We start from the raw sequence: 23,718 nt of genomic DNA on the forward strand, positions 1-23,718 counted from the left end.
AATCATACAGAAGGCAAATGCTTTAACATTTATTTATTTATTTATTTTGCCAAACTTGCCCATTTTATTTACTCGTTTTGATTTATTTCTTTAAGAGAACGAGTTGGGGTTAAATAACTTCCTACCAGCTGAACCACAATAATCTGTACACAATATTTTCAATGAGAGGTTCCTATATTTTCCACTAGTGAAGTCCAGGTGGTGCATTTCTTCATTTATTTCAGCTTGTTTTAATGCAGAACCAAACTTTCACAAAATTAATAATTTTTTAAAAAAACAACCTTTAATGTCAAAATTTGGTTAGGTCCACATCTAGTTCAGGCTTATAAGTGTTAATTTTATTGGAATGATGACATCCACAATCATACACTGAAAAGTTGCATGAGGAGTGAACCTTATGTGCAAATGCTGGCTCTGCAATAACAGCGGAATAATAATGAGATGATGCTTGTTTTTAATGGCCCTATAAATTAGAGTGTCTTGTCGCTGTGCTGCAGCCCCCCTCTCAGGCCCTTGCAGCCCACGGCTGGACCAGCCAAAGAGCAGCTGCCCCTAATGACGCTTTATTTAATTTCCACCCATGTGCTTAAATTTTAATATCCCTAGCAGTCCGCCAATGCCGTGGTGTAAAAACTGACTGGATTTGCAGGACATCAGATCATTTCTATCCCGCACGTCTCTGCACTCTAAATCTTTAATATCTAGGCAATTAAAATTAATGACCATTCAGGCGAGGCCCACAGTTGGCAGGGCTTCCTTGACATCAATTGTTTGATGGGTTTACCTAGAGGTTAAACTAACAAGCAAGGTTTAATTGGAAGCAATGAAAGCCCTGGCCATCATCCTTTTTACTTAACCTGCTTACAGTAGATTGTAGGGACAAACACCGAGCAATATTCTCGCTCATTTAGATGGCTCACATTGTGGCCACGAACCAACAAAAATCACACTATTTTCTTCTAATGCTCATCAGTCTGCTTAATTTAACAAAATGCTCATGCAGTGCATTAAACTAATCAACATCTATGAAAAGGAAAATCTATATTTATATGCATATATATTTCTAAAATTATTTTATGAGTAATCCAGCCACTATTTTAGAACATGCTATTACAGCAATATAGGAAACGGTCACCAAATTCACTTCAATGCCAATTTTGTTTTAATTCTTTTTCTTTTTTCCTCCACATTTCTCTGTCCTGTACGCCATCACTCAAGGTATCCTCAAGTTTAGCTAAACAATGAGCAAATGCACTGCAGTGTAAGCTGTGAAGCAAAACCCAATCTGCAGAACTAATTCCCTTCAGTCTCATGAGAGGCAGTGCATTCACTTCACTTCTGTGTTTGGAAAAAAAAAAAAAGAGTAAGACTATGTGACTGCAGTGCCTAACATGAGCTTCCTAAAAGACACAACATTTACAAGTCAATGCATATATGTTGCAAAGACATAATGTTGTATAATTATGACAATTTTTACAGACTGGGAAGCTGTTGTAAATAATTAAAAATTATTGTTGCCTAATTAACTTGCCCCCTGAATTCTCTATGTAATCTACAGCAATAAAATAACCCTTTACTGTAATTTTTGTAATCATTTTATTTTAAATCATACAAAAGGCTGTCAGAGCGCTCTCTCCAAAATTAATTGTCACCCAAGATTAGAAAAGACATGCCTCTTGAAACATTAATAACTGATGTTTGAACTGAAAAAAAGGTTTAGGAATCGTGTCAAGAGATCCGGTCACAAACTGGTATCAACTCTGGCCTCTGAAGTCTTGGATGAAAGTAGCCCAATGCCATGCTCTTGTTTGCAACACACAAGTAAGTATGCGAGTACAGAGCCACTGAGGAGGTGTCAAGCTCTGACTGAACTTCAGCAATTTTGAAGACTGAGGCATTTTAAGAGTCCATGAAACAAAACGCATTTGAAAGCAAGGATCTCTGCCTGGGATGACTTCTGCACATTGCAGGCATTTTAAATGATCACTGCTAAACTGATGCCGGGTGTTTCATCAGCGATGATGCATCGAGCAAAGCCGCAGAGTGATATTGGCATACCAAACACAACGGATGGTGTTTACTTAATGAACTATGTGCGCAATCAACAAAGCAGGACAAAAAAGAGCAACATGGAGTTTGAAAAATGACTCAGCCAGGGCTTCAACGTGACCACAGTGAGTTTGTGACTCTGAAAAGGTTCAGTCACTGTGAGGGATTACCTATATGCCCAGCATTACGTCGAGGTTTCAGAGTTTTGGCTCAATACCAGTCAGAATGTAGGATGGTATTGTGATATGGCTCCATGTCCGTGGCATCACTGGCAGCTCATATTTTGCCAGTTAAACCTCATTGTATTTTCTATTTCTTATTTGCATGTCATTGCATGCAGTACAAACACTTTAGGAAAATTATTCTGTTCACTGCTTTTAATAATGCTAGCATTATCTGGTGGTAAATTAAAGGAACGTTTAACAGATTTGTTCATCAACCTGGATTGCCTTTGATTTTCTCTAGTTCAAACTAAATACAGTGGTAAGACTTTACCTTAATATTTCTCAGTATATTAAGTAGGATAATTGAAGGTTCTTTTGCTTTACTATTAGAATTAAGATGGCATAAAAGCAAGTAATGAATACACTTGGCAATGCTAAACTCGATTTTTTTTACCCTGATCAAAGATTGTTCAAAATATTGCTAGTAATATGTCAAAAACCTTTATTATAATTTTTGTTTGCATTTATTTATTTCAAACAGAAAAAGTAAAAACAAAATAGAAGAAAAACAAAAATAAATTAGTCATGCCAATTAACATGAAATTGTACACAAATTGTTGAAAAAGAAGCAGGTAGAAGATAAAATAGTTATGATTTCCTGCTCCTCTGATACAATCATCTAAGCAACCCCACACTATTAAAACCTAGAAAGTATCCCCACATTAAATGAAACTTAAAACTCACATTCTCACAATTGACTGTACACCTAGTTATACATTACTAACCAAATAATGACAATTTTGCCCTTTGAGACACCCATTTACACAACTAGGCTCCCAATCAGTTTATTGAAATAAACTGAAATAACAATAAAACTGCTTTCTGAAAAGTGTTGCTAAAGTCTAAGTGTATTAGTATTCCCCAACCAAAATGAGTCAGTAGGATTGTCTGGTATGCATTCACCAAGAGGAACCCTATGAATAGTATCTGAGTTCACGTAGTTTAAAAAGAAAAATAAATATATATTAGAAAATGTTATCTTCCACTCAAGTGCAAAGAAACAGAGCCCTGTTTGGAGAAACACGGAGAAAAACACAAACCAAAAATAAATTGGAGCACTAATTGAAATAAAATAAAAAAAACGGAAAAACATAAAAATAATAAATCATGATAATAAATGGCTATAGAGGAATGTGACACATTGTTACACACAGTGATTACGTGGGTGTGATGCAATTATAGATCTGTGAGACTTGCAGGTACATTGTAGGCAAATACTGAATATTGTCATTCACTTTTCAAAATGTAAAGTCAAACTTCACATTCTTCTTTTTTATCTAACATTAGCATTGGTCCATGTGTGAGAGGGGGGAGGGGAAAGGTTCTGTGCAGTGGAGAAAACTGGAAGCCTACGACATTCAAAAAGAAAGAAAGAAACAAAAAAACAAAAGGAGGTTGAAAGAACATGAAAACATTTGATCAGGAGAGGTTATGACATACCTGTGATACTGTGATGGTGCTTCCCACCCCCTGAAGGCAAAAAAGAATGGGCTTTTACAGTATCTGACTCTTCACGACTACACTCAATATACCCCCTCCCCACACACACAAAACACTGCAGATAATTGTATAGATTCATGTTTCCATGTTATTGTGTCTCATGAGGACAGCCACAGAACAACAGAGGATAAAAATCTTTATAGTACAATCACAGCAGAACAAAAAAAAAGGAAGAAAAAAGGAAAGGAGAGCACAGAATAATAATACTTTGGATGTGTCTGGGTTTGAGTGGTGTTAAATGTGAGGGATATTGCCTTCAGGTGTACCCAATGAGGAGGCTATGATATATAGAATGAGGGAAAGCCTCATATTTAAGTGTAAAGTATAACAGGGAATTAGCAAACTTCTGCCAGGGCACTTGAAGGGAAAACATACAGATAAATACCCAATTTCACCCAGAGTTTCAAAGCACCAGCCTTTAACTGCTTTTCTTAAAGTAATGGATGATGCCATTTTTATCTCCCCAGCTTATGACCTGAACGACTGACCGGGCAACAGAGAGACAGAGAGTGAGAGTGAGAGAGAGAGAGAGAGAAAGGAAACATGGTGGATGGGAATGAGAAGGAAAAATGTCAGGGGAGCCACAGTAAGGAAGGACAGCATACTGCTATGATTGAGGCTAAGATGATATAGGCCTCCCTTCCCCGTGGCCCTGCTCTGACTGACTGGGACTGGCCTTGACTGAAGCATCATTAGGCAGTCACAATGTCAAGGTTAGCAGAGGACATTGTGTCTCGCTGGTGTGACCCACTGTAACGATCCCTCTAGGCTCCCCCACCTCGTTTTGCCCAGCAGCCCACTGTTAAGAGGAGTGCTACCCACCTGGGAAACGGTGATGCTGCACTTCTTGGCCAGTTCCTCCTTAGCCTCCTCGCTCGGGTATGGGTTGCTGAGGTGCGAGTAGAAATATTCATTCAAAATTTCCGTCGCCTGCTTGCTGAAGTTTCTCCTTTTTCGCCTGAGTGGAGAGGAAAGGAGGGAAAAGAAAAAATTGAGAAAAAGGGCCTGTTAGTGAGACCAGCGTGAACCCGTCCATTTGTTTTTGGACTGCACAATCAGTCTCACACATAAATGGTGAAAATAATGAGGAATTGTTGTTAAGGGCCTCTGGGAGAGGGATATCGTGTCCCGCGCATAAGAAAAAAACCAGCGAACTCGGACTTCAATAAGCTGACCCACACAAAAATGCGCTGTCTCAAAACACATACAATGTTTAATTTGGTCTGTTGGTCTCCAATCCCCAGTCCAAGCGTGTAATGTGGAGAGTTTAGTGCAGCGGATGGGTGGGCTTCATGATGGAGCGCCAAAGCCCAGTCGTAGTGCATCTCGGTGCATTATAGAAATCACGGCACGCACAGTTGAGCATTGCTCCTGAAGTGCCACAGCCCTGGGTTCTGTGGCAGAAACAAGAAAAACTCTTAACTAGATCTGGGTCCACTTCCTTCCCAAGGGCACTACTTATCATGTTGTTGAGCATTTGCTTATTTTGCCTTGTTTACCGTGCTCCACACAAGCGGCGGCAGGCAGCAAATGTGCTTCCACTCGGCTTGTTTGGCCAGAACTTGTGCTGCTCTCGGCGTAGCTCCACACTGCATGGTTACTGTTAGTGATTAGAGTAATCCACAACACCTGCCGATGACCTCCCCTCCATCCATTACGCATGACTCGCCCGCATTTCACTTGGTCTTAACTGCTTTCAGGTGTGGGGCCGTGATTGTCTTCAAAATGGATAATGCATGGAACATGGGTGTAATTAAATTCATGCATCTCTGCGGTGTTCATACTGTGTGCTGTGCTAGAAAGGCGAGAATAACTTCAGACCTGCACAAAAAGTCTGCGAGAACTCCCCCCGCCCGCTGGGTTTTGCTTATGTGGGTCACACAGAAGCATAGAGGAAGTTTTTGAGTACCTAATGCACACATACACACATCCTTGTACACACTCCTTTTCAGATCCCAGGATTTTATAATGCAAGAAAAAGAAAAAAAAAAGATAAAGATAAATTATTTCTGAAATTGATCCATATTTAATGTGACACGTGACATTAAATACTGAAGAACAAACAAATCTGTTAGGGATTTTTTACCTAAGAAAGTAAAAAAAGTTGCAACATTCTGGTCGCCTAAGTGTGTACACCTTTAACATGATGTTTTGCAATTACATTTTGATTTGATGTATGCGTTCTGTCTTAATGTGTAGGAGTCTATCGGCATCTAACGTTACGACTTGACAATGTTCACTTCCAAAAGTTCTCCATATCTATCATGATGTGAGGGTGTCTCTTGTGCACAGCCCTCTTCAGGGCACCGCAAAGATTTTCTGTCAGATTTTGTTCTGGGCTCTACATAGACCATTCCCAAACTTTTTTTTCTTCTCCTTCTTTTCTTGTTGATTTGCGGTGCTTGAACTTATTGCAATGTGGAAAAATGAAATGCTTCTTCTTCAGGTTTCCTGCAGACACCTGAGAGTTCTGGATCAAAAACTGACTGATACTCTTGACTTAATACAATGTAAGAAAAAAAGACTAATTCAAGTAACCTTCACTGGGTTTTCCTTGATGATGTGGTGTTTTCTTTTTGTGTCAGAAACTGAGACTAAAGACTCTAATATGACTTTAATTCCACCATAACGCATTATTATTTTAGGGTTTTGGGAAATTTTGGCAAGTCTAAGTTTAGCTCTATGGAGAATTCAAAAGACTGTATATATATATATATATATATATATATATATATATATATATATATATATATATATATATATATATATATATATATATATATATATATATCTTTGTTACTCTCTGACAAGTTTTTTTCAATCAGTTATGGAGAAACATCCATTTTCAGTGACTTTATATTTTCTGAAGCCATTGTTGTGGATTTTTTGTACTCTTCTCCTGACTGATACCTTTGTGCAACAAGATTATTTAGTCTTTTGTAATCTCTTTGCAAACGTGATTGTTGTCAACGTCAGTAAAATCTACAGCTGAACTGTATTAAAAGCTAATTCTCTTATATTGATTGCAGATATGCTACCATCGATAATTGCTGAAACTGAATCAAAAGGAACTTCATCCAGTCTTATTTTAAGGGTGCACACACTTATGCAATCAGGCTTTTACTTGAAATTGGTGTATTTTTCAGTTGATTAATAAACAATAGAGATCACGGTGCACGGGGAAAAACGTTCTAAAACGATTTCTCATGGTCTATTTTTTTTTTCTTCGGGTCACGAAAATGTGGTATTTCAACAGCCATGTGGAGTCTTTTTATATCCACAGTGCACACACGTACGCTAAACATACGCAATCCACAGACCTGGCATCAAGGAATCTGGAGCGCAGGATCATGACAGCCTCGCAGGTGCTTTGCTTCAGCTGCATCTGGATGGAGCTGAACTTGCGGTGGATTATTCCCACCATGCGCTCGATCTCTTTGGGCGAGATGGGCCGCGTGCGAGACTGTTCCCTCAGCAGGTTCATCACATGGGTGGTGAACTCGTTGCATGCCTGAAAGGGAACAGAACAGCATAACCAACCAAAGTGAGTCATCTGCACTCACAAAAACGTGAGAAAGAATGAGAGAAGGGAAGAAAGTAAGAAAGAAATCATAAAAGAAAGAAAGAATGAATGAAAGAAAGACAGAAAGCACACAGATTGATTTTCCAACAGTTATTTCAATTTTTCATTCATCAAATTAACTTTGGCAGACTGCTTTAGTGCTCATGTGACTCTGATGACATAGTAGATGAAGTCATCTTTCAATAAGTGCACATTTGCAATTTTTGCTTGCCCATAACAGAGTGAATTCAAACAGGCTTCTGTTAAACCAGTAGTTCATACAAGATTAATTAGAATAACTCATTTACGCAGTGCACACTTTAGCTCATTACTCTAAGTAAAATTCGTTAAGTATTTACATTTAGATAATTAAAACACAGAAACACCCTTAAGAAAGATGCATTTACTCCGGGCAAAGTGTTGCGTGCCCCCGCACCTCCTCTCGCAAAGCGCAGAGTAAATTAGTCTAATTTAGCTCAGTGGCTTGCTGAGACATCACTGCTACACCTTTTCTTTAAACCCATAATGCTTTAGTGCTTAATGGGAGGCTCAGAGTGCTAGGTGAAAGAGCTGATCATACTTTTTTATTGAACAAAGATGAGGAGTCCAATCCTTGGGATCTCTATAATCATCTACAACACAGTGCATAATACTGCAATTTATTTTCCAGAGCTGTTCTCTCTCATCATAATGCCAGGAATGTTCTCACTAATGGAGGGCATAAGCTGCTCTCGGTGCAGCAGGCTAAGCTCAAAAATTTATCTCAACATTCCCATCAGGAATGGGAATGTAAACTGTAAATGTTTTTGCAGTTAAAAAAAATAAATAAATAAAAGCATGGCTGAAAATGTTCTTTAGATGAATGAAATGAACTAGGACTAGGAGTCACAGTAGCTTGTCTGCTATTAAAACAACTCCAGGTTTTTCTGGGCTACAACTGCAAAGGTCAATGTTTTATCCTATTCACCAATAACAAGTAAAGCAAAATAGTGGTTTTGAAAATCTTGTACAATTTAGTGATCTTACTGCTTGTAAAAGTCTCTTAATACATAAATAGATGACAATTGTCTCATTTTTATTATTTTGAGAGTGTCATGAAAGCAAAGGAACCCAGCAGAGATGACATAGAGAAAGCGTTCTTTTCAGATTTGTGAAAACAATTAAAAAAGATGTTTGTTTTCCATCCCACTTTGACAAATTCAGACATGTAAATGATTGTGGAAAGCAAAAACCTAATCCTTACTCAAACTTTAGGAAAAATGACCCTGGAATTTGCAAAGATCCCTTCTTACCTGCTCGTATTTCTCGAGCTCTGTGTGGTAGATCTGTCTGATCTGTGTGAGTTTGGCTCTGTAGTCAGAATGTTCGATGGAGTTGTCGGCCGCCCCTCCCGAGGCTGCGGCCGCCGCCGCAGCTGCCGCGGATCCTCCGCCCTTCTCCGGCCCTGCCACTCCCTCCGCCAGCAGCATGTTGTCTAAGCGCATGAGCTGGGGGTCCGGAGGGTCCTCCTCCTGGGCACCTCGGATGCTGAGACCTGCAGCAGCACAGAAGGAAAGAACAAACCTTCAGCAAATGACATACAGAGGAAAAAAAAAGTGCAAAAAATAGATGCAAAACCATGACTGAACAGTCAAGTGCAATTAAATGCATTCTGTCTGCGGTCTCCCATGCTGTGATTCCTCCCTTGCAGGTATGAACTGAGCGCCTCCTGTGTATGTGTTGTGTTCCTGTCGCCCGCATCTATGTCTGTTCTCTTTTATTTACACACTGTGCTGCACACTGGGTGTACAGGAAAGCTGACATGACAGCAACATCCATAAACTGACAAATGCTCAATAGTGAAGTGGCACTTCTACTTTGTGAAAAGATGCTAAACAGGAAGCTATACCTACTGTAAGTATCTCTGTCTCCCACAAACCCGACTGAAGGTATCCCCTAAATCTCAGTACGGTTTCCTGTTTTAATTTCACAAGATTATTATATTATTGTTTTAACAATGGGAGAAGATGTAAATGAAAACAAAGCGGATGGAATAAAATCTTCATACAGCAAGATGCACACTTAGTCAGTCATTTGCAAAGTGCCTAATTGTGAAATCTGTTCTTGCTCACAGATCCTGCTGTTTGTTTCCATTGGTTGTCTGTCTCGGCAGCCTCTCAGCGCTTCGTAATCACACAGCAGATAACATACATTCACACCTGGGTGCACTGGCATTGCAGCCACAACGCCAGGGCTTTCCAGAGAGTAAACAAACACAAAAACACTGCGGGTCAAAATTACAGCAAAAACCAAACAAACACAAAAAAAACAAGCACCAGCCAATCTAGTTTGGATAAGTGGATAAAAAGGTGGCTCAATAAGCAGTAAATACTGAGTGGCCACTCAAACATTATGATTGCCAGAGTTGTTTCAATTCAATAATCCCTCTCGCAATTCAGAGATTTTTGACATCTCATTACAGCTTCATTAAGATATGGCCAGCCTCTGGATTCTGAGTAAGACGATTAGAGACTCTATTGTGTCAGCCGGTGGGAACAAAATCAGAACCAGTAACAACGATCTTCAACCAACTGACCCCTCCAAGCTCAGATCCTGGTGGGTTTTTTATATGCCTGATACGACTTACTGACTACCACAGGTAGGGAGAGTACCCAAAATTTGAAGTCAAGTAAAAGTACAAAAACAGTCATCAACAAAGCTTTTGAAGAAACAAAGAAATCTTACTTTAACCTAACCTGCAGGTTTTCGTTTAAAACACATTTGTTCTTCAATCGGTGAACTTACTTTTACTAAGCCATATTTCATGATGAGTCTAATGACGTAAAAGTAAAAGCATGGTGGAGTAAAGCTGCTCTTAAAAGTGTTTTTTTGTTCTTTTTTCAAAAATTGTTGTCTTAGTAGATGTATTTAGTTGCTAGCCACCACCGTGGGGAGGCACCTCAAAGAATTTCATAGTTTATGCCCAAACAAGTGCACACTCACATACAATGTGATAATATATTGAGGCTGGCTGATGATGCTAAACCAGGTATCACTAATATTGCGAGTTCACAGTTTTTTAAGGAATTATCTGTTCCACTTCAAACTACTGTGGTTAGACAGAGCTGGATATTTTTATACAAAACAGAGATTATATTAAAAAAAATAGTTTGGAATGATATATAAATGCCCAAAATTGAGGTATGGACATGTAAGAGAACCAAAAGTTGCACAAAATCCTCTTGATTTTACACCATGCATGTGTTGTTTTTATTGATATCTTGGGATACATGGTAAAATAGAAAACAGACTGGTCTTACACTGACAACAGGATATTTAAAACACAGTTTGGACCCTGGTGGGCAAGATGCTAACCATGAAAGAACTGCCACTGTCCACTGGAGAAAATACACAACAGAAAACAACCCCTTTGTGTCCTAAAAAAAAGCTATCTTGAGATAAAAAAAAAACTGCAACAGAAAAATCTAGGCAAACATATTATGGCCTCCTCGCCTCTGTTAGTGTTTTCTTTGGTCGCAGTGCCAGCGAAGGAAAAAAAAAAACAAACAAAAAAAGAAAAAACAAATTTGCCTCTATTTATGGATGGGCTGGCTTCAAGTCTTTTAGGTGTAATGGTGTGAGAGGAGTGGATGAATGTGCCTATTTGTGTTGGAGACATTGAGATGCTGGACAGAGCTCCATCATGCTTGCAGAGCCAAGCCATCCAAGTGGACAATCTGCCGCTGCTCCACTAACCCCCCCATCCACAGCACACACCACTCCTGACTCCACCGCTTTCTGCTCCAGCTTGTTGTGCAGCATGAAACAAACAAACAAAAAAAGAAAAACGAAATGGGCACGTGGCTCAGATGTTGATTGACCAGACGCCATGGCTACATATCTCAACATGCTCTAATCGCTGGTGGTTTATCTGCCATAACAGTTCATATTTCCTAATTTGCTATTTACTCCCACCCTCGGAGCTCAGTGGGCCACGGGGTTCTCCTTTGTGCTGCGGGTAGTGGTAAGTAGGTAGGCACGTTTTTCATGTCAGGTATATTAAATATAACTCTGGGACGCGGCGCGCTATTCCACACCAAACCCAGTTGTCACTTTCACTCGGCTCACTCTACATCCAGGGGAAAACGCAGCTGAGGGGGGGGAATTTACACGGCTTTTCAGCTAAATGGGCATAAATCACTGGTTTCATTCAAACTAAATAATCACAGACCATAAAAGAGCTACTTGTCTCCCACCATATATTACCGTCCCCCCCCTTGCCCCCCAAAAAGTTCCTGGACGCAATATCGCAGCCATTCGCGACAAAACATTGGAAAGTGACGTGTAATCCTGTTAGTTCACAGACATGTGGAGTGGCCGCGACACTTTTATCATTTGTGTCCATTTCTATTTGGGGAATCAGCGGGATAAAAATGATTACTCCTCCGCTGCTCCGAGAGGCAGACGGCCCTGCAGGAGTCCGCCAAGGGTGTGTTTGTGCCACAGCAGCTCAGGCTGGTCATTCATAACACGTGTTGGGAGGAACGAACTGGGGAAAAAAAAATTAAATAAATAAATAACAATATAATAATAATAATTTTTAAAAAACGATACGAAAAGCTCTATCTCTGTCTCCTGCTGTGAACCTTTGTTAAGGAAGCTAAAAGATTTGGGATTCTCTGCTTAAGCTGAATATCATCGCACACAGCTTCCACAATATAACCTGCAGCAAGATAATATCTTTAATTTGCTGTGTGGCAGACAAATCTGCGAGCTAACTCGCGATTCAACAGTCGTATTTTAGCTCCACGGAGCTGCTTTTCTGCTCAAAATCTTTATCCCGGTTTCTTTTTCCTTTTTTTTTGTGTCTGATGATATGGGTATTAAAACAAGTTTGAGCTCTAATCCACCTCCACAGTCAAAGTGGGATTAATCTCAGTGCAAAGGGAGAGTCACCTTGCTAAAGCCTGCGAGCGACCAGAACTTAAGAATGAAAAATCTATACGTGCCGATGTGATTTCGCACGGGCCACGACGGCCACGACGACGCCGGCTCACTTAATTACCAGAGTTGCGTTTAATGATGTAAAAATGAAAAAGGGAAAATCAGAAGTTATATTAATAATGACGCCACGTGTCCTTAATCGGCCTCATCCGTCTTTCAACAATGCAGGTGGGGCCGCTGGAAGAGAAACCCACATGAACGCCTGGTTGTTCCTCATTCAAAAAGGAGAATACTGTGATCAATCCGCGCCTCTCTGTCAGGGCCGGTTCCCGCTTTTTATTTTTGCACAAATTTTACCGCAGATATCTGGTCCAAAGAAAAGGCTAAATTTGACAGATAAAGACAATGCAGCTCTTTTCCCTCTTCCACCCCCAGTGCTCCCTGTTTATAATCATTTCCGGTTCAGGGCTGTTGTCTCGTACATCACTCCCTGCTTGAAGCCCTGACAGTGATATGAGCAGCGCCTCGGGCCGCTCTCCTTTCCTCCCACCTCCTTTCCCCCCCTTGTGCCCTCTTTTATTCTGTGGGCTTAGCTGACCTTTGGCCCGCTGCTTGTTTACTCTCATCACTGAAGTGTGAGCAGGAGAGCCATAAAGTCAGAGCCCTGCTGGGTTAATGTGGCCTGCTGAAGAGGAAAGGGGTTCCTCTGGGCTTCTCCACCTCATTCTGCTGCACTCACTGCACTGTCAAAGCCTCGAGACAACACACTGAAAGAGAGGGAGCTGTTGCAAATAAAGCCCGAGATTTATTTGGAACGTTCCTGTTTCGATACCTAAATGCTTCTTCTTCTTCTTTTTTTTTTTGAGTCTCTCTGTAGAAGTGACAGGATTTTGTCAGCACTTCTATGTCTGTTTCCAAAGCAGACTGTTAGTGGGCATGTGGCAGACAGTCAGATGAAAGCGACAATTATGAAATTATGAAAGTGACAATTATGACCCTCAGATATGGAAGTCGCTGCTTTAAGCTTGACACATTGTTTGCATGGTAAATATGAGGTTTTGTCATTTACCATACCGTTTAACAATTTTCTTAAAAGTAATTTCATAAATTTTAAATAAATATTTAAAACAAAAATGATTAACACAAAACAATTGCTTTAATTTATAAGTGAATATCATAATTTACGAATTTTACAATAAGAGCTATGTTTATTTCTTCTTATTTGGAATAAGAGTAACACTGCCAACGTTACTTGGTTAATTTGTTGCAACATACTGTATTGTTAACAATGTGTTGCTCTACCAAGAGCGATGAGTGGAGATCTTTTAGTTTCCACACCATTTTTATCTGCTTCGTTTAGTTTCTTTGTTGTGAAGGTGCAGAAAGTGTCGAAGCATTCTTTCCACCAGCTGACTGGCAGTGTACAGAAAAATATGGAGGTGTCGCAATGGTGCATTAGCCGATACTCCAAATAAGCAGAGAAAACTCCTGTCGCTTCTGTAGCGTCTTATGAAATGGGATTTCTAATGGTAGAAACAGTAAGCCAGAAAATATTCACAGTTAAGAAGTCTTAGCTTTTGAAAGCCTTTGTTATATCTTGATATCAGTAATCAGCTCATGTCTGTCTTCATGCTCTTATTTTCACATGAAAAAAGAAAGACGTTTTTGAGTATTTACGAGTCTTGGAGTCAACTGATAGAGGTTTCTTTTAAAAGTTTTGTTTATTTAGTTGTTTTCAAAAGTGGTGAAGTAGAAGTCGAATGTGGGATTTGCTAAGAGGAAGACAAGGAGAGAGACACGGAGAAGATACGAGAGATTTCTAAGCACTGTGAGAAAACCAGGATGGGTTCAGTGTTAGTCGCTAATGATGCTGACAGAGACGGGCTTTCATAGCTTATTGTCAAAAAATGTAAAAAGGCCTTGTCACAACTTTTTAATTAGTCTGAACTTTGATGGTGTCTTTTTATACATCTAAAATATTTAGACTAATCTCAAATGAGCACAATTTACATAAATATATAACATATTTTCCGGACTATAGAGCGCACCTCACTATAAGCCGCATCCACAAAGTTTTTTTTTTTAAAAACGGGAACGTACATATATGAGCCGCACTGGGCTGAAAGGCGCTAGCATCTCATCCTCGGTTTTCCACAAGGAAGCAGCAGAGGGAGCGTCCTTAATAAATCTGTTATAAGGACGCAGCCCTGCATCTCTTATGCCAAACCACGGATTCGTTCACGACGAGCTTACGCTGCACGTTAGTACAGATCAATAGCAGTACAGGCTATCGATCTGCACTGCCACATCGATAGCCTTGAAATGCATCATATGAACTTCTACGTGTGGTTCCCAAGACGAACCACACGTCATGAAATTTCTTCGTTGTGCCTGCTGCTAGCATGTGTTTGTTCTAAATGAAAATCAGCACTTTCTTCTTTAATTTACAATTTTGACTTCCAATGATTCACTTCCTGTTAAAGAGCCCCCCCTGGTGGTTGAAGAAAAATCCACAGAAAAGCTGCACCAGGCTATAAGCCACATGGATCAAAATGTAGGATAAAAGAAGAGGCGTACAGTCCAAAAAATGCACCAACAACTTACTTACATTACTTACTACAACCACAAAGAGTATTTTTAATTTCTTTTTTGATTTAGGACCACCTTAGGATTAGAAATACAGCAAGGACTAGACCAGTGCAGACTTCCACACCTTTCACAGATTCTCAGGATTATTATTTTTTTATTTATGAAACCTTTACATTTGAAACAAGAAATTTGAGATTTTTAATTTCGCCAAAATCAAATTTAATGTTTTTTTTTTTTTTTAACCAAATCCGAGTCTCTTAACCTCTTGTGACCTGGATATGTCATCACACCTCTTTTCATTACCAGTAACCCTGACCTCCTTCCGCTCCTCCCTTACCACGTGCCTCAAATGAACAGCTCCAACCACGTATCGACACTCTGTTCATCTAATTGCATTGATCCGCAAAGGTCTCCGAAAGCTAACTGATCGAAGCAAAATTTATTTTCTGCCAATATTTGCAAAGGTCATCTCTCTTAAAGCTGTAGAGTGGGCAGGGTGAGTGGAAAGGATTCTAGGAAGAGGAGAAAGACGTATAGAATCACCGGATCCCTTCTGTTTGAGGCTCGTCCAAAGTAAGGCTTCAACTCCAGCTTGGCACTCAGCATCTGAGCTTTCTAATCCACCGTGTTATTAAGACCCGCTGCCAACGAGGCTCCACACCACAGACTACAGAGGGCTCAGGGTATCCATTTCACAATGAGGCCAAGTGTCACTACAGCCGCGCTCTGCGTCTCCTTTGACTTCATATCATCTCCTTTGTCATGGCGCCTGGATCAGTAACCTTCAGCTGCAGAAGTCGGGAACTGGCTCACATTACCATTGAAAATCTTTTGTTCTGACAAATGAAACATAAGGATCCTTTTTTATCGACATTCTTAAAGGTTTTTTTTTTTAAAATAGAAAAAAAAAGATTGGCCTACATCCACATGGCACAAAGAATCTGAAAGAATGCCTGCAGGCACTCCGTGGTATGTACAGTAATTAACATGCCATTAACACATTAATACACATTAACTATTCCCAATGTTAATCGCAGAGTAATTACCATACCTGATACCGCACTGTAGGGAAGCCAAAGCACATTTGCCACTTTGCGTTTCAAGTTCTTTGTTGAGCCAGTTGAAAGGAATAAATTGGGGTGATAGCTTGAACTGCTTTACTCGTCAAACGCTGAAAAGCCTGAACAACGAACATCGTGGGAAGCGTTTTCATACAAATAATCTGGCAGTTCTGATGTTATTAAAAACAGAAAAAAGCCCTTTTTTTTTTGGTCTTGGAGCAATGAGGCTGAAAGACTGGCATGGACAATGATTCTTTCTCTCCATGATTGGAAGCTGAATGAAAGAAGGCAGGGAGCAAGACGGAAACTGGGGAATCCCTGTCTGGAATGGTGATGTATTTCCTCCTAGCGCAGTGAGTGATAAGCTAATCAGCCACACTGACAGTGAAGTGTTGCAGCCCCCCCAGTGCCAGGTCAAGACTTCTCCCATCATACACCAGCAGCACACACTAAACAGACAGTCGAGGAGCCATTGGTGGCGGTGGAATGGTCGAGTGACAAAAAGCGGCTCTGGTCAGAAAAGAAGATCTCTGTCAGTTCAGGTAGCCTTTGTCCCTCGTCAAAGATGATGAGGCGCTCCTTCCCCCCACTAAAGAGGAGGATGTGACAGGAGGGTGGCGAGGGGAGGATGAAGGAGGGGTGCTTGCCACTCTCGACCCACGACGCAAAGACGCGCATGGAAATGGGGGGGAGGTGTGCGAGGGGGTGGGAAAAGACAACCCAAACAAACATCTTGAAGACATTTTGCCAGGCACACCAAAATTAATCACTGTCCCACGGTGGCACTGACATTTGTGGGAAGTGACACGCAACATGACAGACTAGAAGGAGAGGATGAAAGGAGGCTGAGGGAGGGTGGGAGGGCTGGGGTAAACAAGAGCCACTGTCACTCGCTGTGATCGTGTGTGATGTGTGTATGCGTGCGTGCGTGCATGTGTGTGTGTCTGTACGTGGAGTGCCCACTTTGTTTCCTGCCCTCCAAGACTTGGCGTGGGCAAATGGCCAAGTGGAGTAGTGATGGCTGACCAGACCTGACTGCAGCGGCCGCACGCAGCGGTCGGGGAGGCTGGCCAAATAAGTGGACAAGACCTCCGCTACAGATCAGCACACTGACTGACCCTACAGGACTTGTACAGCATGGGTGCTCCATCATAGGGTCCGCATGGTTCACATGGTCTGATGGTCACAGAATGATCCACAAAACATGGATGCTGGTGGGGTTTTTATTTCTTTTTCAGAAGAACATGCCAAATCTTTGAGGGACATACTGAAAGCATGCTCAGTCTGTTAGAGAATATCATCCCTGCTCCGTGCAGACTCAGTTGGGGACTGTTATTGCACCTCATGTTTCAATATTTCATTTCATTCCACTTATATTGAATTAGCATGTTTTGCTTATTCCTTTTCTTCTGTTTCATTTTATATTTCACGTATTGATGGTCTTTAGCTGCTAGCCTCAATTTGCTGAAAAAGGTAGCCTGATTTGATATTCAGACCCGAAGCAAATAATGCAAATGTGGCACTGAAAGCCACTTATGAAATACCCAAAGGCAACTAATCACTCCTCCTCTCGTTCCAGCCTTTCTGCAGCCTCCTAATTAGAAGCTGGAGATTGCATGAAACCAGGTCACACAGCAGGTCTCGTACACACCGATAACCAGGCAAAGACGAGGGCAAAACTTCATCCAGACACCAAGCCGAGCATGCATTATTCTTAGAGCTGGAGGTGAAGAAATAATGTCATTCATGTTATTAATCCCATATATTTCACTGTATGCTCCAGAAGGAAGGATTTAGGCTGGGAGCGTTGTAGTGTACATATGTCGTGTTTGTGTGCCTTTTCCCCCTTTCTTGTCTGCATGCAGTAGCGTGAAAGCAACGTGACCACATAAGCAAAGAAACGGATTTGGTAACATACAGCCAACCATGATCCACTGCCAGAGAGATTATTCTTTGCAGTGCCATTTCTGCATGAGAGTTGACAGTCCATCATTTGGATTTTGCAGTGTATCCACAAAAAAGGGCTGCTTTGCCTGAAGCAGAAGGAGCTGCTCTTTGCTTCAGTGTCTTTTTAGACAAGAATTCAGCTCCAAATTGTAAAGCCAGAATTCTTTGCTAGCTGCGCATGCATGTGAGGACTCCACGACGAGGCAACTGAGGTAACACATTACGGGCGCTGCTCTCGACATACTGCTTTCTTTTTTCGAGCACCACTAAGACTTTAAAAATGCCCGTATATTATCTTAGATATCACTGATGTTTGAGAGATAGAGTTGATGTTTCTGAAGAGCAGGTTGGTGCTAGTTCTGCAGAGCGCAGTGCACGAAGTAGCCGGGCAGATCAGGTCCGAGCCAAACAACAGCTTGTGACAGAAGCAGGCCAAAGAGGATGCGGAGATATGCAGAGACTTAACAGGCAGCCGGCCGGCCATCCACTTTTTTTCAGCTCTCTTTATACTCAACACATCACTTCAGATCCATCGCAACTGTCTCCCACAGAACACAGCAAGAATTTGAAGAATCATGTTACTATATAAAAAGAGCAACACGACTGTCCGCTCTGTGTGAAAAATTTACAGGCATGCGAGCAATCAGGATTTTGTGGTTCATCTTAGATGAGTGGATATTTTAAGGCCGTTTCTTGTTTGTGAAGTTAACATAAAAATTGTAAATACTTTTTATCAAATGCTTGAAGTTAACACTCACACAAATTATTTTCATTAGGAGCATAGGCAACATCGCTTTATGTGTGTTATGCAGTCGAACGTTGCATAACATTGTTTGTGACTCAGAACATAACTAAAAAAACTGGGAACATAAGCAACCCATACAGTTATTTTAAGAATTGAGAAGGTCCATATTTAGAAAATATAATATTTCAAAATTGTTTATGAAGTTTTCCTTTGATTACAAGATATGTTCCACGCTGGCTTGTTGCTAATGAGTTGACACATTGACCCGTTTTCGCATCCCACACTAGCAATTAGCAAAATTACCATTATGACAGTCTGTGCACTTGTAGAGAATGCTGATCTTTTCCTAAACTTTGAGATTTCTAAAAGGACACAAGCATTTGTGAATGTAGCATCTTCTATTCAGAGATTTAAAGCAAAACAGGATAAAACAGAGCAACTTTTCTGTACTATGTTTTATCTTCCTGTTAGTTACTGAAAGTCTGGCATGCACAACGAACCAAATTGAACGAGACACATGCATCAACGTCTCGAGTGAAGTTCTTTTGAAATGGCTTCCAATGTCTCTGTTCTTTCTCTGACTTCATTGCTATGGAAAATATCAGATCTTCTCAACTCTTTAAAAGCGCAAACACCAAAGAGTGTCGCTGTGACCACAACCAGAAACAACCAAAGACTGCCGCATTAATTGACTAGAAAAACATAGAATTTTGGAGTTTTTCGACCAGCCAATCATCAATCAGAATCATGACATAAAGTCATTTGATTTCAGGTAAAGTACTGTTTTGGGAATATCATGTCTCCCGTTACAATTGAGCAGCTGAGTAGTTTTATTGCACACCTACAGACAATACATCACATTTTGTTGTTGCGTGCTACCCTGCGAACAAGGTAGCAAAAAAAAAGGTTATTTGGTGCTAATTACTCCCAGCATGTACTTTACACACCATTAAATGAGTTAGACTGGAGGCGTGGCCATTGGCTGTGACTTGCTTCTTCCAGTTATCCTGCATGAACCGTGCAATCTCCCTCACATCACCCCTGTCATCTGCACCTAGTCTGCCCCCCCTCCGCATCCAATTCCCTGCTAGAGCTTCAACGGAGCAGAGACGAGACCCCAGTGAAGCAGCACACCAGCTCCCGTGGCGTCTCCACACGCCATGGAGGGAGGAGCTTCAGAGAAGGGGGGTTTGAGGGGCAAACGGAGAGCTCACCCTCATAATTACAATAATTAACAGTTGCAGATTTAATTGGAAGGGAAGGCATTAACAGGAGGAACATTGTGGTGGCGCGCGGAGATGGAACCTTTTGCTGCAAGAAGCCTTTGTCTCCTCTGACGGTGCCTTGGCTGTGGTTGGAGTGTACTGACACAACACGGCACAACACAAGCCGAGCTGAGGGTTCAGACGGCGGGGCTTGTCAGGACTCAGACTGGAGACAGATAATTAGGTGCCAGGTTAATGAGTGCGGAAGCTCTTGATGGCATTTGGTTACTGTATGTGGGCAATTAATGTTTTGTTGTTGTTTTTGTTTTGTTTTGCTGTTTTTTTCTTTTAATGGCATGGTTGAGTGGAAAACGCACAGTGCCAAGCAAAAGTTACTTTTCCACATTTTGTGCTCGAGGACCAAACCAATGAAATGCATGAATGACAAGTGAAAAGGAAGAAAAAAACATTCTTTCATAATTGCTTTTGCAATTAAAAATCGGAAAAGTGTCACAAGTATTTGTATTTAGCTAATTAGCAATACAAATTAGCAATTCTACCTTTGCTGCAGAAGGACGGTCTTCTGCAGTTACAGCCACATGTCTGAAGTATTTAGCTTCATCCTGTGTTTCCCCTCCATTCCTGTCAACTCTGACAAGATTTTTATTTTTGTTTTAATATTGAAAAACATGTAGCCTACCATATTCCTTGTTTTGTGTAGCAGATTTTCACACAAAATCCCAATAACATATATTGATGAAGTGAAGGCACCATTGTGCAGTTTTGACCTCAGGTCTGTGTGCGGCGTGTAGTCTAGCTGTAGCAACTTCGGCTTAAGTATCAGCTCCATTCACTGTGTGCCAAGTGCTTAACTCAAAACAATACATATTATACGGAGCGGTAAAAACTAATCTGAGTTCACTCATGGCTACAGAGCTGTGTGACCTTTTCAGAGCGTATTGCCTCATGTTGTCAGCGGTGATGTTAAAAACTCAAAGTATGTCAAGCAAACATCGAGCTGCAGGACAGGCGCGGGACAACGTTGCTGCAAAATCCATCAGAACAACAACAACAACAAAAAAAATCCCTGTGTTCACAAGTCTGCCGGTATTCCAACAAATCAAATTTTATAATATATTTATGAAAGCTTTATCCCCCGACGAAAAGCCCCGGTTTCATTCTGGGGGATTTATTGGCAAGAAATCCACTGAGAGGTCTTTAGGCACCCTCTTTTTTAGCCCCAACCACCCTGCGCCTCCTATTTTGGAGTTAGTTGTTTTCCAGCCTGTGGTGGCCAATTAGAGTGTGATAAGATAAATGGGTGCCTACAACTTTGATGTCCATCTTTTTAATAAGCTTTGGTTAAGATGACATCTGCACGGAAGAGTTCAATATCTTCACAGTGGGAGAGAAAAGAGGTTTATTCTAAAAATGAAATATCATGTAAATACTGCTGGAGTTTTAGACCGGGTGGGGTGGATCACAGTGTCGGCTCTGGCTCTGGTGCCGGCATTCATTATCTTCCACTGCAGTCGTGCAGATTAGTCAGCGAAAGATGAGTTTTTAGAGCTTTGTAAAATAGCTGCTTTTTTTTTTTTTTTTCACACGACTGAATCCGCCTCGGCATAAACAGAAAAAAGCGAGTTTTCACAGGTGTGGTTGTGGAGTCTGAAGAATGCTTTACTGGTTTTTATAAAAATGTTACACGTAAGAGATTTAATTTAGCCTACAAATGTTAAATAATGGAGCACAAAGGCGACTGCAGAAAGGTACGGTGTAACAATATCTAAAATTGCGGGGTAATAAAACGTTGTACAAGTCTGTATGAAGAGAAGGTGGGGTGTGGGGGGGCAAAGAGCATATATCTAACCTTGCCTGCGGACGTGCTCCTTTATGTGTGTGTGTAACTCATTCAGGAATAATGTAAATGTCTGGAGAGTCTTAAGACCGAGCAGGCCCGTATAAAAGCACCCTGTTTCAGGCTAGTAAAACAAGTCAATAAATATAGTGGAGGAGCCCATGCTGTCTGCTGCACTCTGCTGAATGAAAACAGAGGTGAACTGCTTATTGTCAATCTGGCACCAGTGGTTGACAGCGGCATTATGGGCGCTCATACATTCTGACTATCACTCGTCACAAGCTATATCTGTCAACATTACACTCAAGTGCATTTTAGATGTAAAACAAGCGCTACCCGAAAGGAGTATTTATGGCTTTATGTGGTCAGCTGCTAAATGAAGTAAGTACCTCCCGCAGCAGTAGGTAACCACACTTGCAACACTTCAAAAATACTTCTCTTTCTCACCCGATTCATCACCCACTGTTTTTTTAGATTCTCCCAAATAGAACAAACACAGAAATATTACATGCTAAGCCTCCGCAGCTTGGCAACTTAACTGCTGTAGGCACAGAGCCAAAGGGGAAGAACAACACAGACTCGGACAAAATGGAAACAGACTAGCACAAACCAGTGTGTGAGTATGAAGTAGCTGGAAAATGACACATGAGTTTTAAGACTTTTTTGCAAATAATAATGTGAATCTTTGAATCTGGCCTCCTATTTGTGATATTCCTACATAGAATCCAGTTTAATTATGAAGTTTAATCTCAGAATCCCCACAGTGAAGCATGGTGCTGGCAGCATCATGCTGTTGGGATGGTCAGATGGAAAGAAGGAGGAAGCTACTTCCTCAGAATAACCTGTGAAAGTCTGCAGAAGTCTTAAAAATGTGGTTCAGCTTTATCTTTGAGCAAAACAACTACAACATGCTAATATTAATGATGATACTCATAAATAAAGTCCAGTATGATAAATCACAGTTAATCCCTGATTTTTACAGGGGTAAAGGACAACATCCACCTGAAAAAGCTAAAATTTGCAAATACTTGAGGTCTCCTCTAAAAATGCAATTTGTAATACTTCAAACACAAAGTATACCTTAATATTCATCAATATGCAGTGGAAATTGTGGTGTTCCAGACAAAGAAATTATCGAACCGTTGTATTAAGATTTTTAGACACTTTTGGTCTGATTATGCTCCTATGTGTTTGGTTGTCTCAAGGTAAAGGAAATACAACGATTAGCTGGTGGCGCTCTTGCTGTGCACAAGAGAGGTGAGCCTGAACCGCTGAAGAAGAGTATGTTTGACCCGCTCGACAATAAATGTTGCTATGTGTTTATTCCAGTTATATCTTGAACATCAATTTATGTGACCTAGTGTATCATACACAACAGAAAGCTTCTCATCCCTACATCAGGATGTAAGGATAAGAAAGGGACAGTCCTGATTGTCCCCTTGGCTGTCCCCTTTTGGGGGGGCAGTAAGAAAAATAAATACCACTCCTAGACTGGCTGCTTTGAAAATGCCAACCAATAGGATGTCAAGTAGAAGAGCACCAGATATTTTAGCTTTCCAATCTGCATTTTTGTTTGAACATTTTAGATATATATTTCTCAAAACATGTTTCAGATTCTTCCATAAAGAAAAAAGTGAACGTGATAATCCTTTACACATTGGAGCTTACTTGTGGTAGGAGACAGAGCCAAATGGGAAGCCAATGACACAGAGTCACACAAAATGGAAACACCATTAAGAAGGTAAACACTTCAGCGCCATAGCAGCTACCTGATTACAGAAAAGAGGAAAGCACGGCCACAGGAGCTCTCCTTTTTTCTTTTTTTTTTTCAAACTGTGTCAACACTTTGGGAAAGCAAATACTTCAGTGACTACCCTCCCTGCGCTTTAATCCATATGGTGCATTCTGTTTGTCACCTCAGATGTTCCACTACCAGGATGGGTTTCCAGAATTCAAGCGGCACTCACCGGCTCTGAGCTGCACAATGAACACACAGAGGTCACACACCGTATCACACCAGGTCCAGCGCCTATCCTTTATTAAATTACCCAGCTA

The 23,718-nt window shown here is 40.9% G+C and overlaps 1 protein-coding gene across 6 annotated transcripts in view; it reads right to left on the reverse strand.

Annotated features, from left to right (window-relative positions):
- The window catches only part of pbx3b (pre-B-cell leukemia homeobox 3b), a 75,110-nt gene that overhangs the window by 8,823 nt on the left and 42,569 nt on the right, over window positions 1-23,718 (reverse strand). For 3 of the 6 annotated variants that reach the window (XM_055050732.1, XM_055050736.1, XM_055050734.1), the window contains exons 3-6: window positions 8,628-8,869; window positions 7,094-7,284; window positions 4,596-4,731; window positions 3,714-3,743 (exon numbers count right to left, since the gene is read on the reverse strand). In XM_055050732.1, the coding sequence (XP_054906707.1) occupies window positions 3,714-3,743; window positions 4,596-4,731; window positions 7,094-7,284; window positions 8,628-8,869 (599 nt within the window). The remainder of the gene's footprint in view (window positions 1-3,713; window positions 3,744-4,595; window positions 4,732-7,093; window positions 7,285-8,627; window positions 8,870-23,718) is intronic. The other 3 variants (XM_055050733.1, XM_055050737.1, XM_055050735.1) reach the window with 1 other exon arrangement.

Source organism: Poeciliopsis prolifica, unplaced genomic scaffold (genome assembly GCF_027474105.1).
Source record: "Poeciliopsis prolifica strain line A6 unplaced genomic scaffold, Auburn_PproV2 SCAFFOLD031, whole genome shotgun sequence".
NCBI classification, from domain to species: Eukaryota; Metazoa; Chordata; class Actinopteri; order Cyprinodontiformes; family Poeciliidae; genus Poeciliopsis; species Poeciliopsis prolifica.